The sequence below is a fragment of the Capsicum annuum genome, chromosome 4, assembly GCF_002878395.1.
Source record: "Capsicum annuum cultivar UCD-10X-F1 chromosome 4, UCD10Xv1.1, whole genome shotgun sequence".
NCBI lineage: Eukaryota > Viridiplantae > Streptophyta > Magnoliopsida > Solanales > Solanaceae > Capsicum > Capsicum annuum.
In genome coordinates, this window is record NC_061114.1 from 189,313,368 (window position 1) to 189,335,182 (window position 21,815).

The following is a 21,815-nucleotide window of genomic DNA, read 5'->3' on the forward strand; positions in this document are numbered from 1 at the left end:
TTTCAAAGAATTATTTAATATTTAATACACATGCATTTTTATATTATTTTAAATACTTATACCTCCTCCCTCATTGATAAGTTTAGTCTAGCCGGGTACCATATTTGTAGATCCTGAAGGGTGCCTAACTCCTCCCCTTCGAGATAATTTGAACCATTACCTAGAGTCTCAATAGGTTTTCGCAAACTAAAACATTGATCATACGTATTAACAAATAAATAGGTTTTCTTATTTTTCTTTAAAAATTAAGTGGCGATTCTATACAAAATTTCAATTCTTTAGAGTCCAATAAGTCATGTTTTGTTTGACCTTGGCAAAAACAGGGCATGACATGTATCAGTTGTAAAAATAGTTTAAAAATAATAAGTCTTTTAGTCTTCAACTCGTGAAAAGCGTTTGACATAGACAACATCAAAGACATGTTTATAAACAATGACCCCTGCTGCGCACAAATCTAACATGTTTGATTTTGATGCAATTTTTTTTATTACAGTTATCTTGTGGGTAATACAGCTAAAATAATTGACTATACTTGATCAAATGCCTTGATACTAACACATCAAAATATGACATCCTTTTATACACACACACACACATATGTGTGCGTGTGAAATGTATAACCTATTTTGGGGGCACAAAAATAGCTTGATGGAGTTGAGATATAGGAGTAAACACTTCTTAATTAGTGCAGTTTAGATACTCAGATATCTGATAACGATGAAATTTCTTTTAGTAAAAGACCTTTGAACCTCTTATTCATTGTATAGAAGTAGGTGTGGAGAAGTGATTATACTGAAAAATATATAAAAATAATGTTGTGCTATTTAATTTTTTTTTATCTTTATGTATATTAAATTTAATTTTTTTCCTCTCTGCTCGGGGTTTTCATTCAACTAATTAAGAGTTAGCAGATTTATGGTGGTTAGAGACAGATATATGATTTTCACTTTTTGGATCTTCAGTGCAAAAGCATAATCAATTTTGTATATCAGCTGGAAAGTGATAATGTCAGCGATTCACCTATCTCTGGATAAGGTCAGTATATAAACGGTGGTCTTGTTATCTTATATAAATTTGGTCTGCTTTTTTAAAGTTTTTTAGTAGATAAGTTATAAATCAGACAATGATAATTGAGAAGCCTTTCTTGAGGTTTTTGCTATAATAAACTATTAATCTGAGTCCACCAAAGAATTTTGAACTCTTACTAAATTTCATCAATTAAATTACTTTTTCAAGAAATGAGAGGCATTTAATCATATGACTAAAGAAAATTTTTCATTGGTAAAAAAAAAAAAAAACACAAAATGAAGATTGTATTATGATAAATACTGATCAAACAATGATGAAAAATCTATTTGAATCTGAAATTTTAAATTTTGTGTTATAGTAGTTGAAGATCTATGAGTTATATTTATTCACCAATAATGAAAAATCACACATAAGAGAGCAACCAAGGTTGAACGCTGTTGCCATGAGTACTTCTGCAACATTAATTAGAAAATCTTTCATCCTAAGAAGTTGTGATTGTTTTGTATCTATTTATTTATGTATGTCTGCTCAAGTGAGTGTTTGAGTTATATGTCTTGAAGTTCATATTAATAAGGATTATCTGTATTTATACTATTCATCAGGTCACGTTATTCTACAACAACATTATCTAATCCTATGTAGATTGAATATCCATGACACTTGTATCGACGCGATATACACTTTTCTATGACGTGTGATTTGAAAATAAAATCTGTCAAATCTTTATTCTATTGATGAGTATTTTGTTGCAAATTTTGTACTGTAAAATCTCTCAATCCTTATTTTATTGATTGATATTTTATAGTGGACTGCATTATGAAATCTCTCAACCTTTATTCTATTGATTAGTATTTTATTATAAATTTTGTACTTTTATTATATAAATGCAAATGTTTATTAAATATTCCTGAGTAGCTATATCTTAAAAACTAATATTATGTTATATTATCAACTTTTTCGTTGTAGGTTCTTTATTTGGAGATGAGAAAAAATATATATTTTAAAGTGCAATTGATGTGATTTTTTTTGTCAAAACAACAATCACATTGGATAGAAAAAGATGAAAAGTTTTTTTTCGAGAAACAATCTACAGAATCAGTTGTCCTAATTGTTTATAATCGAGGTACAAGCTCTTAATTTAAATTTTAAATTTGATTTAGCATTGATCAAAGAATGATTTCCATTCTCGCTCTTAAATTGGTTATTTCTGGACATTGAATCAACTTTGTTTTCTTTTGCTTATGTAATGTTATTCTTATTTCAATATGACTTTTTTTATGCTTGCTATTTTGTAAAGACTAAAATTTTATTTTTTATTTATAAATTATAATTGTTATGTGATATGTATGTCAATTTAGTGTTCAAATAATAAATACAACTAAAATTAAATATAAATAAAATTATATTTGAATTGAAAATATTTGGGCCCGTGCATGACATGTCCATGCTTATCTAGTTACACAAAAGAAAAGTACTTGAATGTTTTCCCCTCATTTTCCTTCCATTTCCTTCCTCTTCACGGCATCTAAAAATGGAGATGAGAGCAAAAGAAGACATTTCAATAAGCCAAGACCTGACTCCTCTAATCCCACCGCTTGCTCTCTCCCTCCACAACTCTACACTCGTCACTCATTGCTCTTGTTGCTTTTCTCCTCTCCCTTCTCCTCCTTTCTCCCCTATTCATAATCCCAACACAAATCACTTCATTCGCTACTGTTCCCCTCATTGCTCTTCTCTTGACTCCCCTCTTCACTTCTCCTCTTCTGAATTCCACTTCTTTCACCTCTTCCCTCAACCCCTTCACACCTCTTTCCCTTCTTCCTCCGACCTTCGCATCTCCCTCCGCCTACTCTATCTCATCCAACAATCAAATGGGTCGTTATTAAATCTGGAAAGAATTGGTGGGTTGATCACGAATTTCAAGAAATTAATGTTCTTGGAACCACACTGCCACGACGATGATGAAGTTTCTGGAAGGATTCGTGATGGGGCGAAGGCTTTGGCAGTTGCTAGAAGAATGAGTGTTGGTTTGGAGACCAATGGGGAGTATAATGTGGAAGCTGCAGTGCTTTGTTTAGTTCTGAGTAATGCAGTGGAAGTGTATGATAAGGATGGGAGAAGTTTAGGGGTGGGTGTTTATGATGTAGAGTTTTCCTGGGTTAATCATAGCTGTTCTCCTAATGCTTCTTACAGGTTTTGTACAGAATCATATTGTGGGGGAGTATTGGAGTCTAGGATATGTCCAGCTGCTACGGGGACTGGTGATGCTGGAATTGAAAGTGAATCAATTAGTAGCAATACTAAAATTCAGAAATCCATGTCAATCATTGGTAATGTTCTACTGCATTTTCTTTTCCAAAGTTATGATCTTTTTGATAAGGTATAATACATAGATAGATACTTTAACTTGGCCTGACAACTAAGCACTCCAACTTTAAGTGTGCACATCTAGACTCCTCAACTCGTTTCTATTGTGTCAGTTGAACGCTCAAAATAAAATGATCTTCTAGACACCTCCAAACTTTATCTGTCATGTCAGCATCAGGTGTCCTCGAGACACAGTGAAGACGAGTTGGAGTATTTAGTTTTCAGTTGAGCCCAAGTTGAGGTGACTAGATGTGGACTCTCAAAATTGGAGTGCTTACTAGTCAGCTCACGCCTAGTTCGAGTGTCTGTTTATGTATTATGCCTTTTGATAATCTTGATAGAAAGCAAATGTGATTTAGTTTCTGCTTTGAATTCGTTGTTTGGTGATAGGTGGAAGTGTAGCATGTGGTCCGAAGATTATCCTTAGAAGTATAAAGGGCATCCAGAAAGGTGACGAAGTGTTGATTACATACACTGACTTGTTACAGCCTAAGGTAAACTTGTTCTCAACTCTTTGAAGGATATATAAATAGTAGGAAGGATGTTAGATCAGTATCATATAAAGTTTATGTTTATATTGATTCTCATAAATGGAATACTTTATATGTACACAATGTGAGTCATTTTCTGGAATGGCCCAGGTGCATGAGTTGGTCAGATTAGGTTGGGTGTGGATGAAGATTCACCTTATGTGATTCATGGTTAGAGTTAAAATTTGCATCTTTTTTCAAAAAAAGAACAATTTTTTGTTACACCGGTTTATCTCGGTGAAGGTATTTCCCACAGTAATCCAAAAATTCATTTCCTATGAACAGCAAAAATCAATTGTTGAGAACTTTCATGTGGTCATGCTACTCCTTTTTTATTTTAATGTGTGTCATATCACATATGTTGGTCACAGTGGTTATCCTTTGGACTCCAGGAATGTTAAGTGATTTCACTGTGGGCGTATTTAGTTATTTTACCAAATTCATGGATGGAAAAAACAAAAACATATCCAGATGTAATCCCACAAGTGTGGTCTGGGGAGTATAGGTAGCAAGATAAACAAGCAATCTAAATAACATGTCGTAGTAATATTGAAGAAAAGATGCTATGTGGAATACTAGGTAAGACTACTAAATAAGGAAAAGATGAGGAAGGAGGCTGGCTCCCTATCTCTCCCTCAGGAAAGTACTACAACACACTAGACACAACTACCTACTACCTTTCTATGCTAATTCTCGACCTCCAAACCTATCTAGGGTCGTGTACGCAGTAAGCTGAACATCATGGTTGAAAAAACAAGAATAATGGAGAATAGATGACTAAGATCTCCTAAGTCAGCTGCATCCGACGGTGTAGCCTAATGGTCAATTATGTTGGTGAAAATCTTGGAGACCAAGCTTCAAACCTCAACTATCTTCCTATCTACCTAAAATTTATGAGAGTCACCCATATCTGTGTTGTTAGGAGGTAGGAGTTAGCGCTTCCCGGTGGAATAGGCGAGGTGACCACAAGTTGGTCTGAACACCTCAATTATCAATAAGAACTCCTAAGTTGAGTGTCTTGGACCCAGAAGCCTTCACTGTATCTATCTCTAATTGTCAGAATTGGTTAAACAAATGGGGAGAAGGTTGTTCTTAAATGGGCTTGTCGGGAGAGGATGTGTCCCATAACGACACACACTTGAACATATCCCTATAAGTTTGCTTGAATGATTGTATTCATTTCTTCTGGTAGTCTTCTGCCTTGTCTCAATGGTGTTCTATTCCTAATACATACCATATCAAATTTAACTTTGAAGGTAATTTTAACCAGATTTTTTAGGTTACATCTCAGAGTTCCTGTTTAGTTTCAGTCTGTTCAATATCACCTCCTGACTTCTTCCATCTCCTTTCTATACTTGGTTATATCATTTTATTTTCTGTTTGACTGTTGATTGAGTGATTCAGTTTCTGATACAGAGATTTTTCAATTTGGTTTTTATTATTTTAAAAAAATGCATCTGGTGCAGGACTTAGTAAAGTAATTTAGGTCTTTCTTCCTTGATAATTCTATGGAGGGGTATCATTGACTCTTCTCACTTATCCGTCTTGTGGTCAGGCTCCCTAAAGATTCGTGAGTTGAGAACAATTTCAAAATCAGTCTGCTATTTTGATAAGAAACACTGCAGAAGGTCTTCAAGGGAGATATTTTTTAACCTCCTAAAAACCATAGCCAAGTATTTCTTGCCATTTCCTTATAGTGTCCAATGGTGAGTTATATTCTTCGTATTATTTTTAATAAAAATTAATGAGCAGTATCGACCTTTGAGCATTTTCCTTTCTGATTGGATAGTTGATGTTACTTATTGGACAAAATACAGTATTATTTGAAGCCATCATTTCGTTGATTACGATGAAGCCATGCGTATCGAGAGATTATGTTTCATCGGTAAAGTCATGCGCTTTAGAGGAGTTTGCGCTTAGATACGGTGCACAATGTAATTCCACCATGAATTGTTTGCTTCTTTGAGTATCAACTTTGTGGAGCTGGATTAATACCACTGTAATGTTATCAATTAGATTTATTTGTGTTGCTTAGATTGTTTACCAGAATTGTTCTTAATTTTCAAATCAAGTATATAGTGATGCTGACAGCTAAGTTCTGCAAATTATTTTTAATGATGTCCTATGTTAAACATGTTAACTTTCAAAAGAAAAGAAACAGTTTAACTCAATCTGTTCAAGTTCGTGCGAAATCTAATTCTTTTCTCATTTGACTTTACTTGTCTTCCAGGTGATGAGGCAGTCAGAGTTGTGGTTAAAGTACAGGTTCAGTTGCTGCTGTAAACGATGTAGAGCAATGCCTATGACTCATATAGATCATTGTCTGCAGGTAAGAGCATATGGGTTGAGAACATTGGAAGGGTTTGCATAAGTGATGTACATTGTACAGTCAAATTATAAAACCATTATTCTCGTGTAACTTTAAGTTAGTACTTAAAATGATTCCAATTTCACCCCTTTGATTTTCCATACCTTATAAATTTATGCTTAGTAATTGTAGCATATTCCTGTTAATTCGAAATGTATTGGGTAATCTAGTAATTGGAGGTGTGGCTTAAATTTTTATTTCTGATTGAGGCCTTTCTCGAAGTCTTGTTAAGGAACATTTTTCTTTTATTGTGGTTGTAATTTGGAGGTTCTTTCATTCATTACTTTAACTTCATTGCCATTGTTGTTTCAGTATATTTGGCTTTTAGTTCCTTAAATTTGGTCTGATATCAAATTGTGATGGCAATCAGAATGCAGTGTGAAAGGATTAGCCACAGTTGATAGACACACACGTATGAAAGTTTGATGATCATGCAGATGAGAGGTGACTATAAATGGTGTTCCAAAGAGACTAAGGTGCTAAAACCAGGTAAATTAAGACTTAAAAGGTATAACAGTTGAAGTAACCTTGCAACTTATAGACTTCAGCTCTAGAATTGGCTAAGGATTTTAAATTCCCAATATATGCTGAGACATGAAGACACATCTAGGATTGGACCAAGAACCTTTCATGGTATCTATCATCAATAGCAATTAAAAAAATTAAAACAACCCAAAAACTTCTGGGCTGGTGTTTTAACAATTCTTGAGAAGTGTAGTTTATATATTTTCTCTTGTAACTTTCCTTCATATTGTTCATGTGAAGAAATATAAGAGAAGTGTTGTGAAATATAAAAATAAGCACAAGAAAATAAATAGAGAGAGAATAAAGGAGGCTTTTTATTTCTCTTGAGAGACATCATAAGATTGTTGAGAATACAATGAACAAAAACCCTCTATTTATAGGGAAAAATACTCCGACTAAAAGACAGATACTTCAAATCCTGATAAATATCAACTAGATCTTGATAGACATTCACTATAATGTAAATACATTTATAACACTTCCCTTTGAATGTCTAATTGATAGATAATGTGTCTTGTTAAAACCTTACTAGAAAAAATTCAGTGGGAAAAAAGTCTAGTGAAGGAAAAAGAGTACACATCTCTAATAATACGCATTTGGGTTGCCTCATTAAAAATCTTACAAGGAAAACCAGTGGGACAAAACCTTGAAAGGAAAAAAGAGTACAACGCGTATTAACTCTCCCTAATGAGAACATTCTTGAACCTTTGCATCCTGATCTTGTGCACCATCTTCTTGAAAGTTGCAATTGGAGGAGACTTGGTGAATAAATCAACCATATTGTCACTTGAACGAATCTGTTGCACGTTAATATCACCATTCTTTTGTAGCTCATGTGTATAGAAAAGCTTTGGCGAAATGTGCTTCGTTCTATCTTCTTTTATGCATCCTCTCTTAAGATGTGCTATGCATGCTGCATTATCTTTATATAAAATTGTGGGTACATTGTCACATTTCAAACCATATTTTTTTCGAATGAGATGTATCATGGACCTCAACCATACACATTCTCGGCTTGCTTCATGAATAGCTATTATCTCAGTATGATTCGATGAAGTGACTAGATAAACTGCTTTGTATATCTCCAAGATATGACAGTATCCCCACATGTGAACACATTGCATGTTTGAATCGAGATTTATGCGGGTTAAATAAATACCCAACATCAGCATAATCAATAAGATTGAGACTGCAATCTTTAGAATAATATAAGATCATGTGTTTGATCCCATTTTGATGTCTCCTAGTAGGAGCAGAAATATACCTTGCTAACAAATTGTCTGAAAAGGCTATATCAGGCCTTGTAGTGTTTGCAAGATATATTTTGTCAAGTGACAATATTCAGCATTTCATGTGGGACATCTTCAAGTGTGTGAAGTGCAAATCAAATAAGTTTTCACTTACCAAGATGAACCCTTTTATGTCATTTGATAATGTTTCTACGTCAGCATGTTTAAATAAACGTAGAATTTAGATCCTCATGATCTTTCACAATATTGTGCCAATATTGTATCAAAGATATTGATGATATATCATTTCGTATCGGTTCACAATGTGACATAACATTTTGAGATCTCATCACTTCATTATTTTCAGGTACCTGAACCTGTTATAAGATTTCATGAAGTGTTATGTCGTAGGCTCTTTAAGAGCACATTGCCTTCTTATTATGATTATTCGCTCCTTATTTTTCAAGAATTATTTCATTTGGAACCGATTTGTCTACCACACTTTTTGCATCGTAGGCTTTGTCCTTTAAGAACGCAAAATAGGAGCACTTGTAGCTTAAATATGATACTAAATTTGAGTCAACAGATGCTTCCAGCATTTGACTTGAATTATCTTTTGAATGAGGATCTGATGATAATTCCTAATATATTTTATAGCTAGTTATAATCTCCCCCTTATCTTAGAAAAACTAACATACATTCTCCATCTTCTTTGAGGAATTCATCTTTGTGCATTATGGTATATTCATTAATAGTATACCACACAACAAAACTATTAGATGGACAACGTGTGGTTCTTGATCTTGAACCAATTAAGAGGGAAGAAATAATCATAATTTATTGGTCTAATGCATGCAAGTGCTATTGTATGCAAGATATCATATTTTAGACCAATACATGAAGCTTTATTCTCATTAGCAATGGTTTAGCTATTTATCGAAGGCATTCAATGTCAAACCATCAACATTAAGATAAATTGTCTTGATTACACAATCTGAAAATTATGCTCTTGACTCAATTTTGTTGAGCGAGCAATTTTATGAATGTTAAACTGCAGGTTGACAATAAATATACATATGATCATCTTATTGATGCATCATTTCAATATATCACATGATAGGTGAACGGGTTCTTATTCACTTTTTATACTTATACTTTTTAAATTTTAAGGGATCCAATCCCAAAATTAGTTGGTCCAACCAACTTATCATGAGAACAAACAACATTAAAAGTAATGAAGAATTTTCTAATTCTTCAATATATGCTCAGAGCATTTCACTGTGCTGACAGGATTGCATCAGGGATCTACTCTTAGTCCCTTTTTGTTTGCGTTAGTGATGGATGTGTTGACGCGGCGTATTCAAGGGGAGGTGCCGTGGTGTATGCTTTTTGCAGACGATGTAGTTCTGATAGATGAGACTCGAGGGGGTGTGAATGACAAATTAGAGGTGTGGAGGCAAACTCTTGAGTCTAAAGGGTTCAGGGTGAGCAGAAGCAAGACAGAGTATATGGAATGTAAGTTTAATGACGTGAGGCGGGAGAATGAGGTAGTAGTGAAGCTGGAAGCACAGGAGGTATGTAAGAGGGATAAGTTCAAGTATCTCGGGTCCGTGATCCAGAGTAACGGTGAGATTGACGAGGATGTCTCGCACCATATTGGGGCGGGATGGATGAAGTGGAAACTCGCGGCGGGGGTGCTGTGTGATAAGAAGGTGCCGCCCAAGCTTAAAGGCAAATTCTACAGGGTGGTAGTCCGTCCGGCCTTGCTATATGGAGTGGAGTGTTGGCCAGTTAAGAGCTCCCACATCCAAAAAATGAAGGTGGCAGAAATGCGGATGTTGCGCTGGATGTGTGGACTGATTAGAGGGGATAGAGTTCGGAATGAGACTATTCGGGAGAAGGTTGGTGTGACTTCAGTGGAGTGCAAGATGCGGGAAACACGATTGAGATGGTTTGGACACATGAAGAGGAGGGGCATGGATGCCCCGGTCCGTAGGTGTGAGAGGCTAGCGTTGGACAGTTTTAGGCGGGGTAGGGGTAGGCCGAAGAAGTACTGGGGTGAGGTGATTAGGCGGGACATGGAACAGTTACAGCTCATCGAGGACATGACCCTAGATAGAAAGGTCTGGAAGACGCGAATTACGGCAGAGGATTAGGGCCAGTTTGGGTCGCTAGTGTAGGGAATTATTTGGTGGGGTTTTTATTCCTGTTATGATTCCGTATTCAGTGTTCCATGTTTATTACGAATCTGTGTGCTTTCCTCTGCTTTCCTCTGTTTTATATTCCTTATGGGTGCCGTATTTATGTTATGTAATCTGCTTCTGTGCTTTACTCTGTGTTTGTGTGGTATCTCGTGCCTTGAGCCGGGGGTCTTTTGGAAACAGCCTTTCTACTTCATCAGAGGTAGAGGTATGGACTGCGTACATCTTACCCCCCCCAGACCCCACTAAGTGGGAATACACTGGGTTTGTTGTTGTTGTTGTGCTTTTGGGTTGGTAAATTTCAGATTTACTATGACATGGGTAAATTTCAGATTTACTACTTTAGAATAGATTTCAAAATAACTCTTTTCAGTTATTTTGCCTTATTTGGAGGTGAGTTATGATACCATCACAATCTGCATGTTTGTATTAATAAGTTTCTCATTTCCCAGGAATGAAACATAATTGTGTCTTAAGCATATAAAATTTTGATAGCTTATAACCTCTTTCGTGATATTGCTACTTCAGAAGCAAATCGAGGCATATATCATATATTTCTACCATATTCACTTCAAGAACGGAGCAAATTGTCATCTTTCAGACCCATCATATATTGCTACCATATTGCTACCATATTCACTTCATGGAATATAGCATATTCAATAGGACATGTTTCATGACTTTTCATGAAATACACATTATTTTGCCTTAGCCATCATTATATCAATATGGTGCATTGAGATTCAAACTCAACGTCTTATCCATATAAAGGCGTCTTAGGCATAAACCAATGGAACTTGAACCCAACATCTTATCATCATGATGCATCGGGACTATACCCCGATGTCTTACCCTTTTAATGTGACGAGATTTGAATCCATAGTCTTACCCTTGACCAATATTACAAATAGGTCCAGATTTTGTAGAATTAGATCTACCATATTACACTATTATGATATTTAGTGTTATTTGAAGAGTCTGCTAACTACTTACACATCAAGTAATAAAATATGAAAAAAAAAACAGATTAGCTATCCAAGAAAAGTCACAACATATACAATACAAATTAAATCCCTCAACATAAAATATAAGATTGTATCGCCGATTACGTACTATGAGGTAATAGGTATATACTGGAAGTTTTGAGTAAGCTTATAATTCAATCAATTAAGTAGAATCATAAATTTAAACTTTCTCTAAATAAATCATGGGCGGAGTAGCCCAACCAGTTCATACGCGTAAGCTTCCTGTTTTTCCTTTTTTTTTCTTTTTAGCTCATGGCTTTTATAAGATTAACCAAGTTATTGTGTCACGCCACATGGAATAAATCTAAAATACAAGCATGACTTGGTAAGCTTTTACAAACTCATTAGTCATCTCTCACATGATTATTAAGAAACAACACTACTGGGATGACTAAGAAGAAAACAAACCTGACAGTGATCAAATATTTATTAACATGAATCAAACGATATTACCGCCAGAAGCATTAGCTTCGTCAATCTCACAAGACATATGATTTAGTAGTCTACATCTAATATGATAGAGACTCGTGCTGATAACGTGTTATGAAATATAAAAATAAGAACACGAAAATAAATAGACAGAGAATAGAAGATGCTTTTTATTTCTTTTGAGGGATGAGACATCATAAGATTGTTGAGAATACAATGAACAAAACCCCTCTATTTATAGGGGAAAATACTCCTAGTTTTTGACTAAAAGACAGATACTTCAAATCCTGATAAATATCAACTAGATCTTGACAGATTTTATTAGATCTTGATAGACATTCACTGTAATGTAAATACATTTATAACAAGAAGAATATTATTGAATTGTTGTAATTATATTATTACATTGAGACCTTATTTATATACACTATATTCTAATCCTTTACAATCTTTTTCCAAGTAGGATTCTATATGCTATTTTTATTCATACTTATATTCTAACACTTTCCCTCAAGCCGGTGCATACAAGACATATGTACCAAGCTTGTTATGGATGTAATTAATACGATGATCAGTGAGGGACTTGGTGAAGATATCTGCAAGACAACTGGTAAGGACTGCTTTGGACATTTCGGAGACATCAGTTGAAAAGGAACAAACTGAAAAAGTGGTCGAAAAGTAGTAAACTTCGCCGGAAAGAAAATTACCGAAAACTGGTATAAAATATATGGGTCATCTCGAAATCAAGAGATGAGTAGATCTTGAACAAAATAGTCACTGAAGAACTGGCCCGAACATACTCAAGTGCCGGATTATTTGATTTAATGGCTGAAAAGTGGTTATCATTTGAGGAAAATTATATGGGTAGGGTCGAAATGATGACACGACTCTACTGAGAAAGGGAATTTTATGGGTAGGTCGGAATGATGGCACGATCCTACTGAGAAATAGAAATTATAAGGGTAGAGTCGAAATGACGACATGACCCTATCGATAAACAGAAATTATATGGGTAGGGTCGGAATGACGGCACGACCCTACTGAAAAAGAGAAATTATATGTGTAGCGTCGAAACGACGGCATGACCCTACTGAAAAAGAGAAATTTTATGGGTAGGGTCGGAATAATGGAATGATCTTACATAAATCAGATATGAGGAGTCACCGGAAAGACCGTAAAGACACAAGGAACTACGCAAATTAGATCTGAGGAGTTACTGGAAAGACGCACGGTGCTATGCAACTCAGATATGAGAAAGTAGTCTGGAAAGATGCACGGTGCTACGCAAATCTAATTTGAGAAAGTAGTCACGTGAAAGATGCACGGTGATACTAAAAATAAATATGAAAATGTAATCACCGGAAAGATGCACGGTGCTACGCAAAGATATGAGAAAGTAGCCACCGGAAAGAAGTATGGTGGTGCAATCTTTTGGTAGCATGATCATTGGCCAGACGGGCAACATATATGGGTAATAGCCGCCCGCCGATAGTGGAAGCTCTTTGATTTTTTACCCAGATCGTAGAGTCTCTAATATCATGTGAAGAAAGATAAGAGAAGAATATTATTGAATTATTGTAACTGCATTATTCCATTGAAACCCTATTTATAATCCTTTTCCAAATAGGACACTACATTATAATTCCTTTCCAAGTAGGATTCTATATGCTATTGCTATTCATACTCATATTCTAACAGTTCATTTCTTTTTTTTATTTTTTTGGGAGTTTTTGTGTTCTTTTATGTCAAGTACTGCCTTGAACTAATCAAGCTGAGTTGAAGATTGTTGTTCTTTTTTTTTCGCCTAAGAATTATGGTGTATCTAAGCCTTTAGATCATTAACATCTTTTGTGAATTTTCTTGTGTAGGAAATCTTAATTTTAAATCCCGATTCTTCAGATATGGCTTCCGGTGACAATTTTTACGGGGACTATGTGATGGGGAAGCTGATGGATTGCTTGAATGACGCTATAGATGACTTCCTGTCATTTGATAACCCCAAGTCTTGTTGTGAAAAACTCGAGATCCTGCTTACTCAAGATCATGTTAACTTACTTCTAAAGCCTAACGGAGAAAAATTACATCAGCTCTTCAGACTACTGCCTCTTCACCATGTCTCTTTGCACGCCTACATGACACTGGCTTCTGCATATAAAGACTCTGTAAGTGAACTGTTGGCCCTAGACCACGAAAGTTATAAGCATCAAACCGAAGCTTGTAATATGAGCAGAAAGAGTGCAGCATACTCCTTGTTGCTTGCAGGTGCAACCCAGTATTTATTAGAATCTGAGTCTTCTCTCATTGTGTCTGTGTCAAATTTTTGGACGACTGCTGGTGAGACCTTACTAAGTCTTGTCAGAAACTCCGCGTGGAACTTATTTTCAAGGGGAAGACACACTGGAGCGTTTTCATTTTCGTCATGTCAAATGTGCGGCAAATGCACACTGCTTGATAGGTTTAAAAATAAATTTACAGATTGCCAAGATGAAAATGCAGAATTTGCTGACATAACGAGCCAATTTTTGAATTGTGTTATTGATATAACACCAAAAATCTGGGATTTTCTTACAGAGGAAGGCGGTTACTTGAAAGTAGTTGAGGATCCCATCAGCTATAGATGGCTTGGGAGTAGGATGCAATCTTGTGCTTATTTTGCAACTCATGCTACAAGTCCAGACGCAGACAAAACGGATTCTGGATTGGAAGCAGAAGAATGTTACAACGAGATACGGGTAAACTTGTTCCTGCTTGGCATTCACTGCTTAATCTATGGAGCATTTTTGTCAACTGTATGTTTTAGTCGTGGTTCGCCACTGCTGTCTAAAGTTGAAAGTCTTATAAGTCTAGAAGGTATTCTGAACTGTTAAGCCATTGTTGCATTCAAATCTCAATTGTGTCTAACAGTATGTTCGCAACAATTTTTTGTAGTGTTGAAAATTACCCGCAAGCAAAAAATAAATCAGAAACAGTAATTTTATTAAATGAATCTTGTGAGTACGATTCTGTTCTCTTGATTCTTCTCTCATAAGCTTTTCTGTGATTCGAGGGCCTTTCGTAGCGTAATTCTTGAACCTCTGGATGATTTAAACCTCCTAGAAAGCGTTTGGATATCTAGGAATGTCGGATAACACTTCATCTTATCGAGGGATAACACTTCATCTTATCGAGTTGATCTCCGAGGGAACTCCATTGGTCAATTCTTTGAAGAGCTGTGTAATCAATGCATATGTTTTCTCCAATGCTTGTCTGACCCCAAAAAATTATGTAATCCTCCTATTTATAGTTGTAGGAGGTAGACAGTCCCATGTGTAAATAACTTCTTCCTTATTTTGATTGGTCCATCAAATCATCAAGCTTATCACAAATGTTGTGTGATAAGGTTGCTTGTAATTGGCCAAAAATATATTGTTTGGGACACTTGGCGATATTTCATTGGTTGTTGAACTTGTCTTGGCTTGCCACATTATTTGAATGTGTGGTCTTGTCTTGTTGATCTTTAATTTAACTCACTTCCACACACTTAACACGTGGCATGAGTTTGGATTTCAAGGTGAAATGAACTTTGACGAAGACTTAAATAAAATGAGCTTATCTATCTATTGTTAATAAGAGAGGATAAAGCCTCCTCATTAAGCCAAGTGACATCCTATAAATCAGCCATTTGGCATCTTAAGACAAAAAAAAGTAGTTGGAATATATTTATTATTTTAAAACTAAAAAAATAGCCAATGTCAACAGATTAACTGATAAAACTTCTGAATTTTATTTTAAATTCATATTAAATGTTCAATTTGAATTAGGAATTCATAAAAACTGAAAAGTTAGTTTTCAATTAGTAGTGTCTTCTAACCAGACTAACCCACGTTTGTTTATGCATATCCTCTTCTAATCTACGGTTGTTAATGTATATCCAAATAGAAATATAAAAGGAAAAGAAAATAATTGAAAGATTTAAATTTTAAATTTGATAACTTCACAATTAACCGTGAAAAGAATTTGATTTAGTGGCAGAATTTTGCAAATAGTTCTCTGACTCTCCAAAGTGAAAGCAAATCTCCATCTCCATGAAGAAATCAAAAGCAAATCTTCATTTCCATGTAGAAATCAACAAGCCATGTAAGTTAAATTTATAATTCATTGTCAGATCTTGTTTTGTTTTCATTGTCAATTGATCCAGTAAGATCCTATGTCCCTTCATTATTTTTTGTTTCAGTCAGTTCGTGTTGGTGATATTAAGTTACTTCTTCTCTTTACTATCTTTCGAGGAGTGAAACAACTCAAATTTTTGAAACCTTACTCAAATTTCTTTCTTCCTTGACTTTAGTGTGATTAAAAACTTAGAAGACTACAAAAATGTAATAGTTTTAAGCGTTTGGTGGTGTCCAGAAACATTGAATCAGCCATAATTTCTTTCAACAGTTTAGGTGACAGGTTAAGTTTGAATAGGTGTGAGATTAGTTTTGAATTTAATATAAAGGGCGGTCGGTGCACTATAGTTCCCGCTCTGCACAGGGTTCATGGAAGATACACAGTTTTACCTTACATTTCTGCCAGAGGCTGTTTTCAAAGTTTGAACTCGTGACCTCCTGATCACATGACAACAATTTTACTGGTTAATGAGATCATTAAATATGTCAATCCTTCCTGCGGCAATCGAGATAAATTGCTTAGGTTGCAAACTTAGTGGTCTTTAGTTTTTTTGAGAAATATTTTTTTAAGGTGTTTTTTCTCTAGAGATTAATTTCCTTAATATTTTTTTAAAAAGTCATCAGTTGCAAGTCATGTTCCAAATTATGAGGAACTATACACATTTACTGTGAGGATAAGTTATATGTATATGTGTGCTTTAATGTTCGTGTTAGCGAAGTGATTCTATCAGAAAAGAGGCTAAGAAAGAAGTAAAATAGAGTTTTTTAATAGTACAATTTTCTTATAAGATAAAGGTTAATGCTACAGTAATAAATATGACAACCAAAGTACAGTATAACCAAAAAAAATAGAGCAGAATAAAGATAAGTTGAAAACTATGGTCAAAATTATAGGAAACCGAATCTATTTTCAAATGGGAAGGCATAACTGATATTGATTTAAGTAAGATATGTTGATGAGTCATTACTTTATAAGTGACATTATTACTGCATAAAACTTATATTCTTCCTAAATTTCTTTATGGATAATCCAAAAGAGTAGTGTCATTCTTCTTAAGCTCTCTAGTACATTATGTCTGAATAATTACGTTATGATTTGATTTCAGCACTGATGTTAATCTATGATGGGGGTTTTGATTTTTGATTTACCGTACTGTAGGTAAAAATTCAAGAAAACTTAATGCTTTAACTTAGATCAGTGATCAATTATGTGGTACTAACAAGAATAAGTTAAATAAGTGAAGTAACTTGATCTGAATTCAAGAATGAATTTCTACATGGATGTTCTCTCCAAAGATATAAGTCAGTCAAACATTTGATATTACTATCGAGCTTTTGGCTTCTTGGATACAATTGCTCTTGAATTTTATGAAAACTTTTGATGAGGGTCGTTGCATCATACTAACAGAAGCAGTTACATAGTTTGAATTTTAGAGTTCTGAAGCTGATATAGAGAAAAATTAAGCTCTTCTAAATCTATTGAGAACATGTAAAGTCATTTTCTACAACAGAAATGAAGTCATATTCAAGTTACATAGAGATACTACGAAGAATTGGAAGGTGAGATTAAAAGAATGGCTCCACTTAATGGAAAAGATGTTCATGTGTTTCGAGGTTGGTGTGGTTGCTTTGTAGGTACAATAGAAGTTCCTTAAGCAAGAAAGACTGAAAAATGAAAGAAGTGATATAGGAAACATATTTTTGATATCGTAATAATCGGATGATTCCTTTTTAAGGGTAGTCTTCTACTGAAAGTACTAACACCCTTTTATTAGCTTATACACATTAGTATACTACTACCTATAAAACAACTTTATTTATGGTTTTAGTGTTTTCTTTCTAAAGTATTAGGCCTTTATTCTCTCTTCTCGCTAACTAATATTAGTTGTTACCATTTTCTTTATTCTTATGACTATGTTTTATAAATTAGATCTAACGGAAATAATGAAAAGTTCATTGAATTTCAATGTAGTGTTTCTTGAGTTATCCAAAGTATTCATTGAATTCTAATTTACATATCTGACTATCATATATTATAGTCGATTTCTTTCCATGGCTGTTGTATTGTTTCTTCTGCTGGACCATTTTAGCAATTAAAACATTTATGCACTACACATTCTTTGTGAAGATAGGAATACTATTTTCTTTTAGAAATCCCTTCGAAAGTAACACAATGAACAATATCGCTTTTCATAGGTTCCTTCATTTAGATTTTATTTACAATCATTGACAAGTTTGTGTTGTACGCTCTTATAATGATATGGATCCCCGACGTATATAAGATTGCATAATGATTGAAGAATTGTCAATAATGAAGCAACAAAAGTTACAAATTTCATTGCGAATGTTAATTTGTAATAAAATTGATTGAAGAAAGATGTAAATATAAAATCTGCACTATAAAAAGAGCTGTGTTTACTAAATATTCTCTTAGGGCTGGTGAGGTAGTTGAAGGATATAGGTGGTGCATTTTTGCTAAGTTTAATATTGAGTTGGGATACTCTAAGTTGATTGTAAATTTTTACTTTCTTTCAAAGCATAGTTCATTTTGTAATAGATTTTGCTATTTTTCGTTATTATTAAAATTTGTCGCTAAGCTCGCTACGTAATGATAAATTAGCATATGAGATATAACACACTAATTTGTAAAGGTGTAGGGTTATCTCTAACTAATTAAGAAACGTATTTTTGAATACTTCTCAAATCACGAATGATGCACCCTTTAAAATAAGTATCATCAATGAAGAAGCTATGTTGACTTACCATTAAGTCAACATCCAGAGGTAATAGCAAAGCGCCCAAAGATAGAATGATTGTGAAAATGTTAGATTAAAAAAAGACTCCATAAAAAATATTAAATAAATAGTAATCTTTATGACTATTTATGAAATGACATGTTTTTTTTTTAAATTATAAATAAATGATCATAAAGGTACTAATGGAAAAATTATTTTGTACTGATCTTTAATTTTATCAAGTCCACTAAATCAAAGCATGTTGCATGTCATTAGGACAGTGCAATCACCTTCAACATACGCAACAACATTGAAGTTAATGTCGAGAATAATTAAACATTGTGGGGTTATCACCCACCCTACTCCAACATAAGATGCAAAAGCACTTCTCTTTGCCGCTTAACCATACGTATAAAGATAAGTATCTAACAAGAAGATGCAAGCCAACTACTTATGTAGAATGCAAATGGACACATTCAATAGATTAGCCAATATACTATTAAGAGACCTATAGTGGCAATTAATGTAACATTCTCTCCCCAGTCAATCGTAGTTACTGGCTACAAGAAAATTGACTATCTACTATTTATGTCATCCCTTTGAAGGTGAATATGAGAAAGGGATTGTTTGTGCATTATATCCTTGCATGAAAGATCAGAAGAAAAAGATTTGAATAGCTAAAATAGTCTAGAAGCCTAGATTATCAGACTCGGTAGTAACAATAAATTTTTCGTTTGCATAGAAGGCATGACCATACTCGCAATTTATCAATGGCATACTTTTATTTGGGCATTAGTTTCTATTTTCACCTCATATATCCAACAAGTTATGCCCTGATCAACTCATTTTAAATGCAAAAATTAATTAAAGATCAACTTTTTGGAAGGACAAATTGTGCAACTAAATATAATTTATTTAACTTTATAAAAATTTCGCGCATCTCCTCCTCCTCCTCCTCCTCGTTATACGTGAAAATCATGCTTATATTTGTCCGGATCTTCCAAGGTATGTTTCTGAAATCAGACTTTCAGTTCTGGTTTGTCACTTTTTCATGTTTTGCGCAAACTCACAAAAATTCTCAGATCTTGACTTAGGAATATCGAAATCAGGAGCAGTTTTTTACGTTGGGAAGTATACTTACAAAGATACATCTCGCGTGGGAATCACAATCATATTTCTCAAATCATCCTAGTTATTGCCCCAAAACTAGTCTTCAAATCTTGGTTTGCTAGTTTTATCAGCATTGCACAGTGTCTTGATAAATCTCATATCTAGACTTAGGAATATCAAAATTTCAAGCGGCTTGCAGCGTTGGAAAGTAGACTCGCATGGTACATACGTGAAAACTATCATCAGAATGCTTCTGCATTTTCTCGGGTAATTTTTTGAAATTGCCGCTTAAATCTTGTGATACTCCTTTTTAATATATCAAATTTACCTTTTCATTTAATTTCTTTCGCAGGTCTTCAAACACAGAGTGTATAACTTTAGTTCTTTGTGAATATGGTGAACTTCCATGATTACACGACACCATCACAATGAACAACACTTACCCGCTAGAGTCCTTACCTTGAAGGTTTACCCTCCGATAATCAGTGCCTTCCCACCTGATAAAGGATCACCTGATATATCCCTTTATCTTGACGAATAGTCGACAAAAAAAGAAATTGACGTTCTTGACTTGAATCAGGTCATCAATACCATTATTTTTGTGTTGCAATCATCTACACACGACGGAGAATCTGTTGCTACATATCCCAAAAGCTCGAATAAAGGTCCTTCCATATGAAATTATCCCCAATTAGGCTTTGGTGAGTTTCGTTACACTACTTGCTATTGAAAATGAGTAGAGGATGTCCTTAGTCATAACAAGGAGGTGCTGGAATAGACCAAGATTTACGATGCTGTTTTTGCCTCTTTATTTACGTACGACATCAACAAGAATGTTTGCAGGCCTTTTGTGAACTTTGGCATTCATCGACTAACACAATGTGTGTTGGCATTAGTGAGCTCTCTATTTCATTGTAGGACATGTGTATGATTAGAGTCCTTCCAGTACACAGAGCTTTCTTTGACGAAATCATCCTTTCGGCCTAAGAATTGACACAAGCAGATCAACAAGGGAAGCCGTTTTGCCTAAAACTTGTGCCTACTTATTTGTAGCATTCTATCAACTTTTAGATGGTGCATCTCGAGAGGTTTATTTTCGTGATTTCTGATTCAAAGGACCGTAGAGGTACAAGAAGCCTCCACCACTAAATCAAAGTCAAATCACAATCCTGGTGGCTATATTGATATGTCATTTTTATTGCGAACTGAAGAAGAGAACGCCTTTTACGTCGAGTTAGGCGTGGAAGGGTCTCTTAAAGAAGAGATGAACTTGGTTACATTTCTTTCTTGTTGGATTTTTAAGTTCATTCATTTAAATAAGAAACTTGACCACATCCGTCCTAGCATCTTTAAGATTCCAAGTTTAATAGCTCATGGAAAAGGTTTGCATTAGCGTCCCGGTTTTGGCTAGTATCTATAGAGTCAGAAGAGATCTCAACTTTAGAAAACTTAAGTGCAGTTTACATAATGTTTCCCATACAATATGTCTATGAATGGATTGATGAGTATTTTAATACCTACTATCAAAAACATCATTACAATAGTGCTTGTATGTGTAAAATTACTGAAGAAAGAATGGCTAAATAAAAACTTTGATCTTTCAGGTGAAAGATGGTTATTCTAGGATGTCGATATCCGCAAGCTCCTCCACTTGTCCATGATATAACCCAAGGAGTTATTTATAGCAGATGAAGGAGAATTGTCTAGTTCTTGACATGATTATTTCATTAGTATCCGTTCGAGCTACGTCCACCATCAAGTGTGATGATCTCTTTGTTATGGAGGCTTATTTCCCCCCATAGATTCGGCCGACAGTTTGGATTTGTCCAAGACCTCCTTGGCAACCTCATGAAACGATCATATGACGGCACACTAAAAGAATTAGCACAACTTTGGATTCTTGCACCCGCCTTAGTAGTTCTTCAACAATTAATATACCAACACATCCTAATAGGCCTCTAATGAACCACAAGTATGCAAATTGGTGGTTAACTGGCTGAACAAACCTTGTTGGACAAAATAAAATTATCTTAAAAGTTCCCACTCAGCTCTCAGATAAAAGTAAGTCTTCCTCTTCCTCCCTTGTTAAGTCAAAGGTGAGCTCGCTGTCTTCTGAATC

The 21,815-nt window shown here is 34.6% G+C and overlaps 1 protein-coding gene across 1 annotated transcript; it reads left to right on the forward strand.

Moving 5' to 3' along the window:
• Positions 1–2,506: 2,506 nt before the first annotated feature.
• Positions 2,507–14,717, forward strand: LOC107867638 (protein SET DOMAIN GROUP 41). Its single transcript, XM_016713969.2, has 4 exons — positions 2,507–3,359; positions 3,787–3,890; positions 6,157–6,255; positions 13,572–14,717. Exons 1-4 carry the CDS (start codon positions 2,561–2,563, stop codon positions 14,568–14,570), a joined length of 2,001 nt encoding a protein of 666 aa, XP_016569455.2. The 5' UTR covers positions 2,507–2,560; the 3' UTR covers positions 14,571–14,717.
• The last annotated feature ends 7,098 nt before the right edge of the window (positions 14,718–21,815 follow it).

Bases quoted from the DNA above. Each gene is read 5' to 3' on its own strand.
- LOC107867638 (XM_016713969.2), top strand. From the start codon at position 2,561: ATGGAGATGAGAGCAAAAGAAGACATTTCAATAAGCCAAGACCTGACT. The intron at 3,360-3,786 runs GTAATGTTCTAC...GTTTGGTGATAG, and splicing joins GAAATCCATGTCAATCATTG to GTGGAAGTGTAGCATGTGGT. The intron at 3,891-6,156 runs GTAAACTTGTTC...CTTGTCTTCCAG, and splicing joins CTGACTTGTTACAGCCTAAG to GTGATGAGGCAGTCAGAGTT.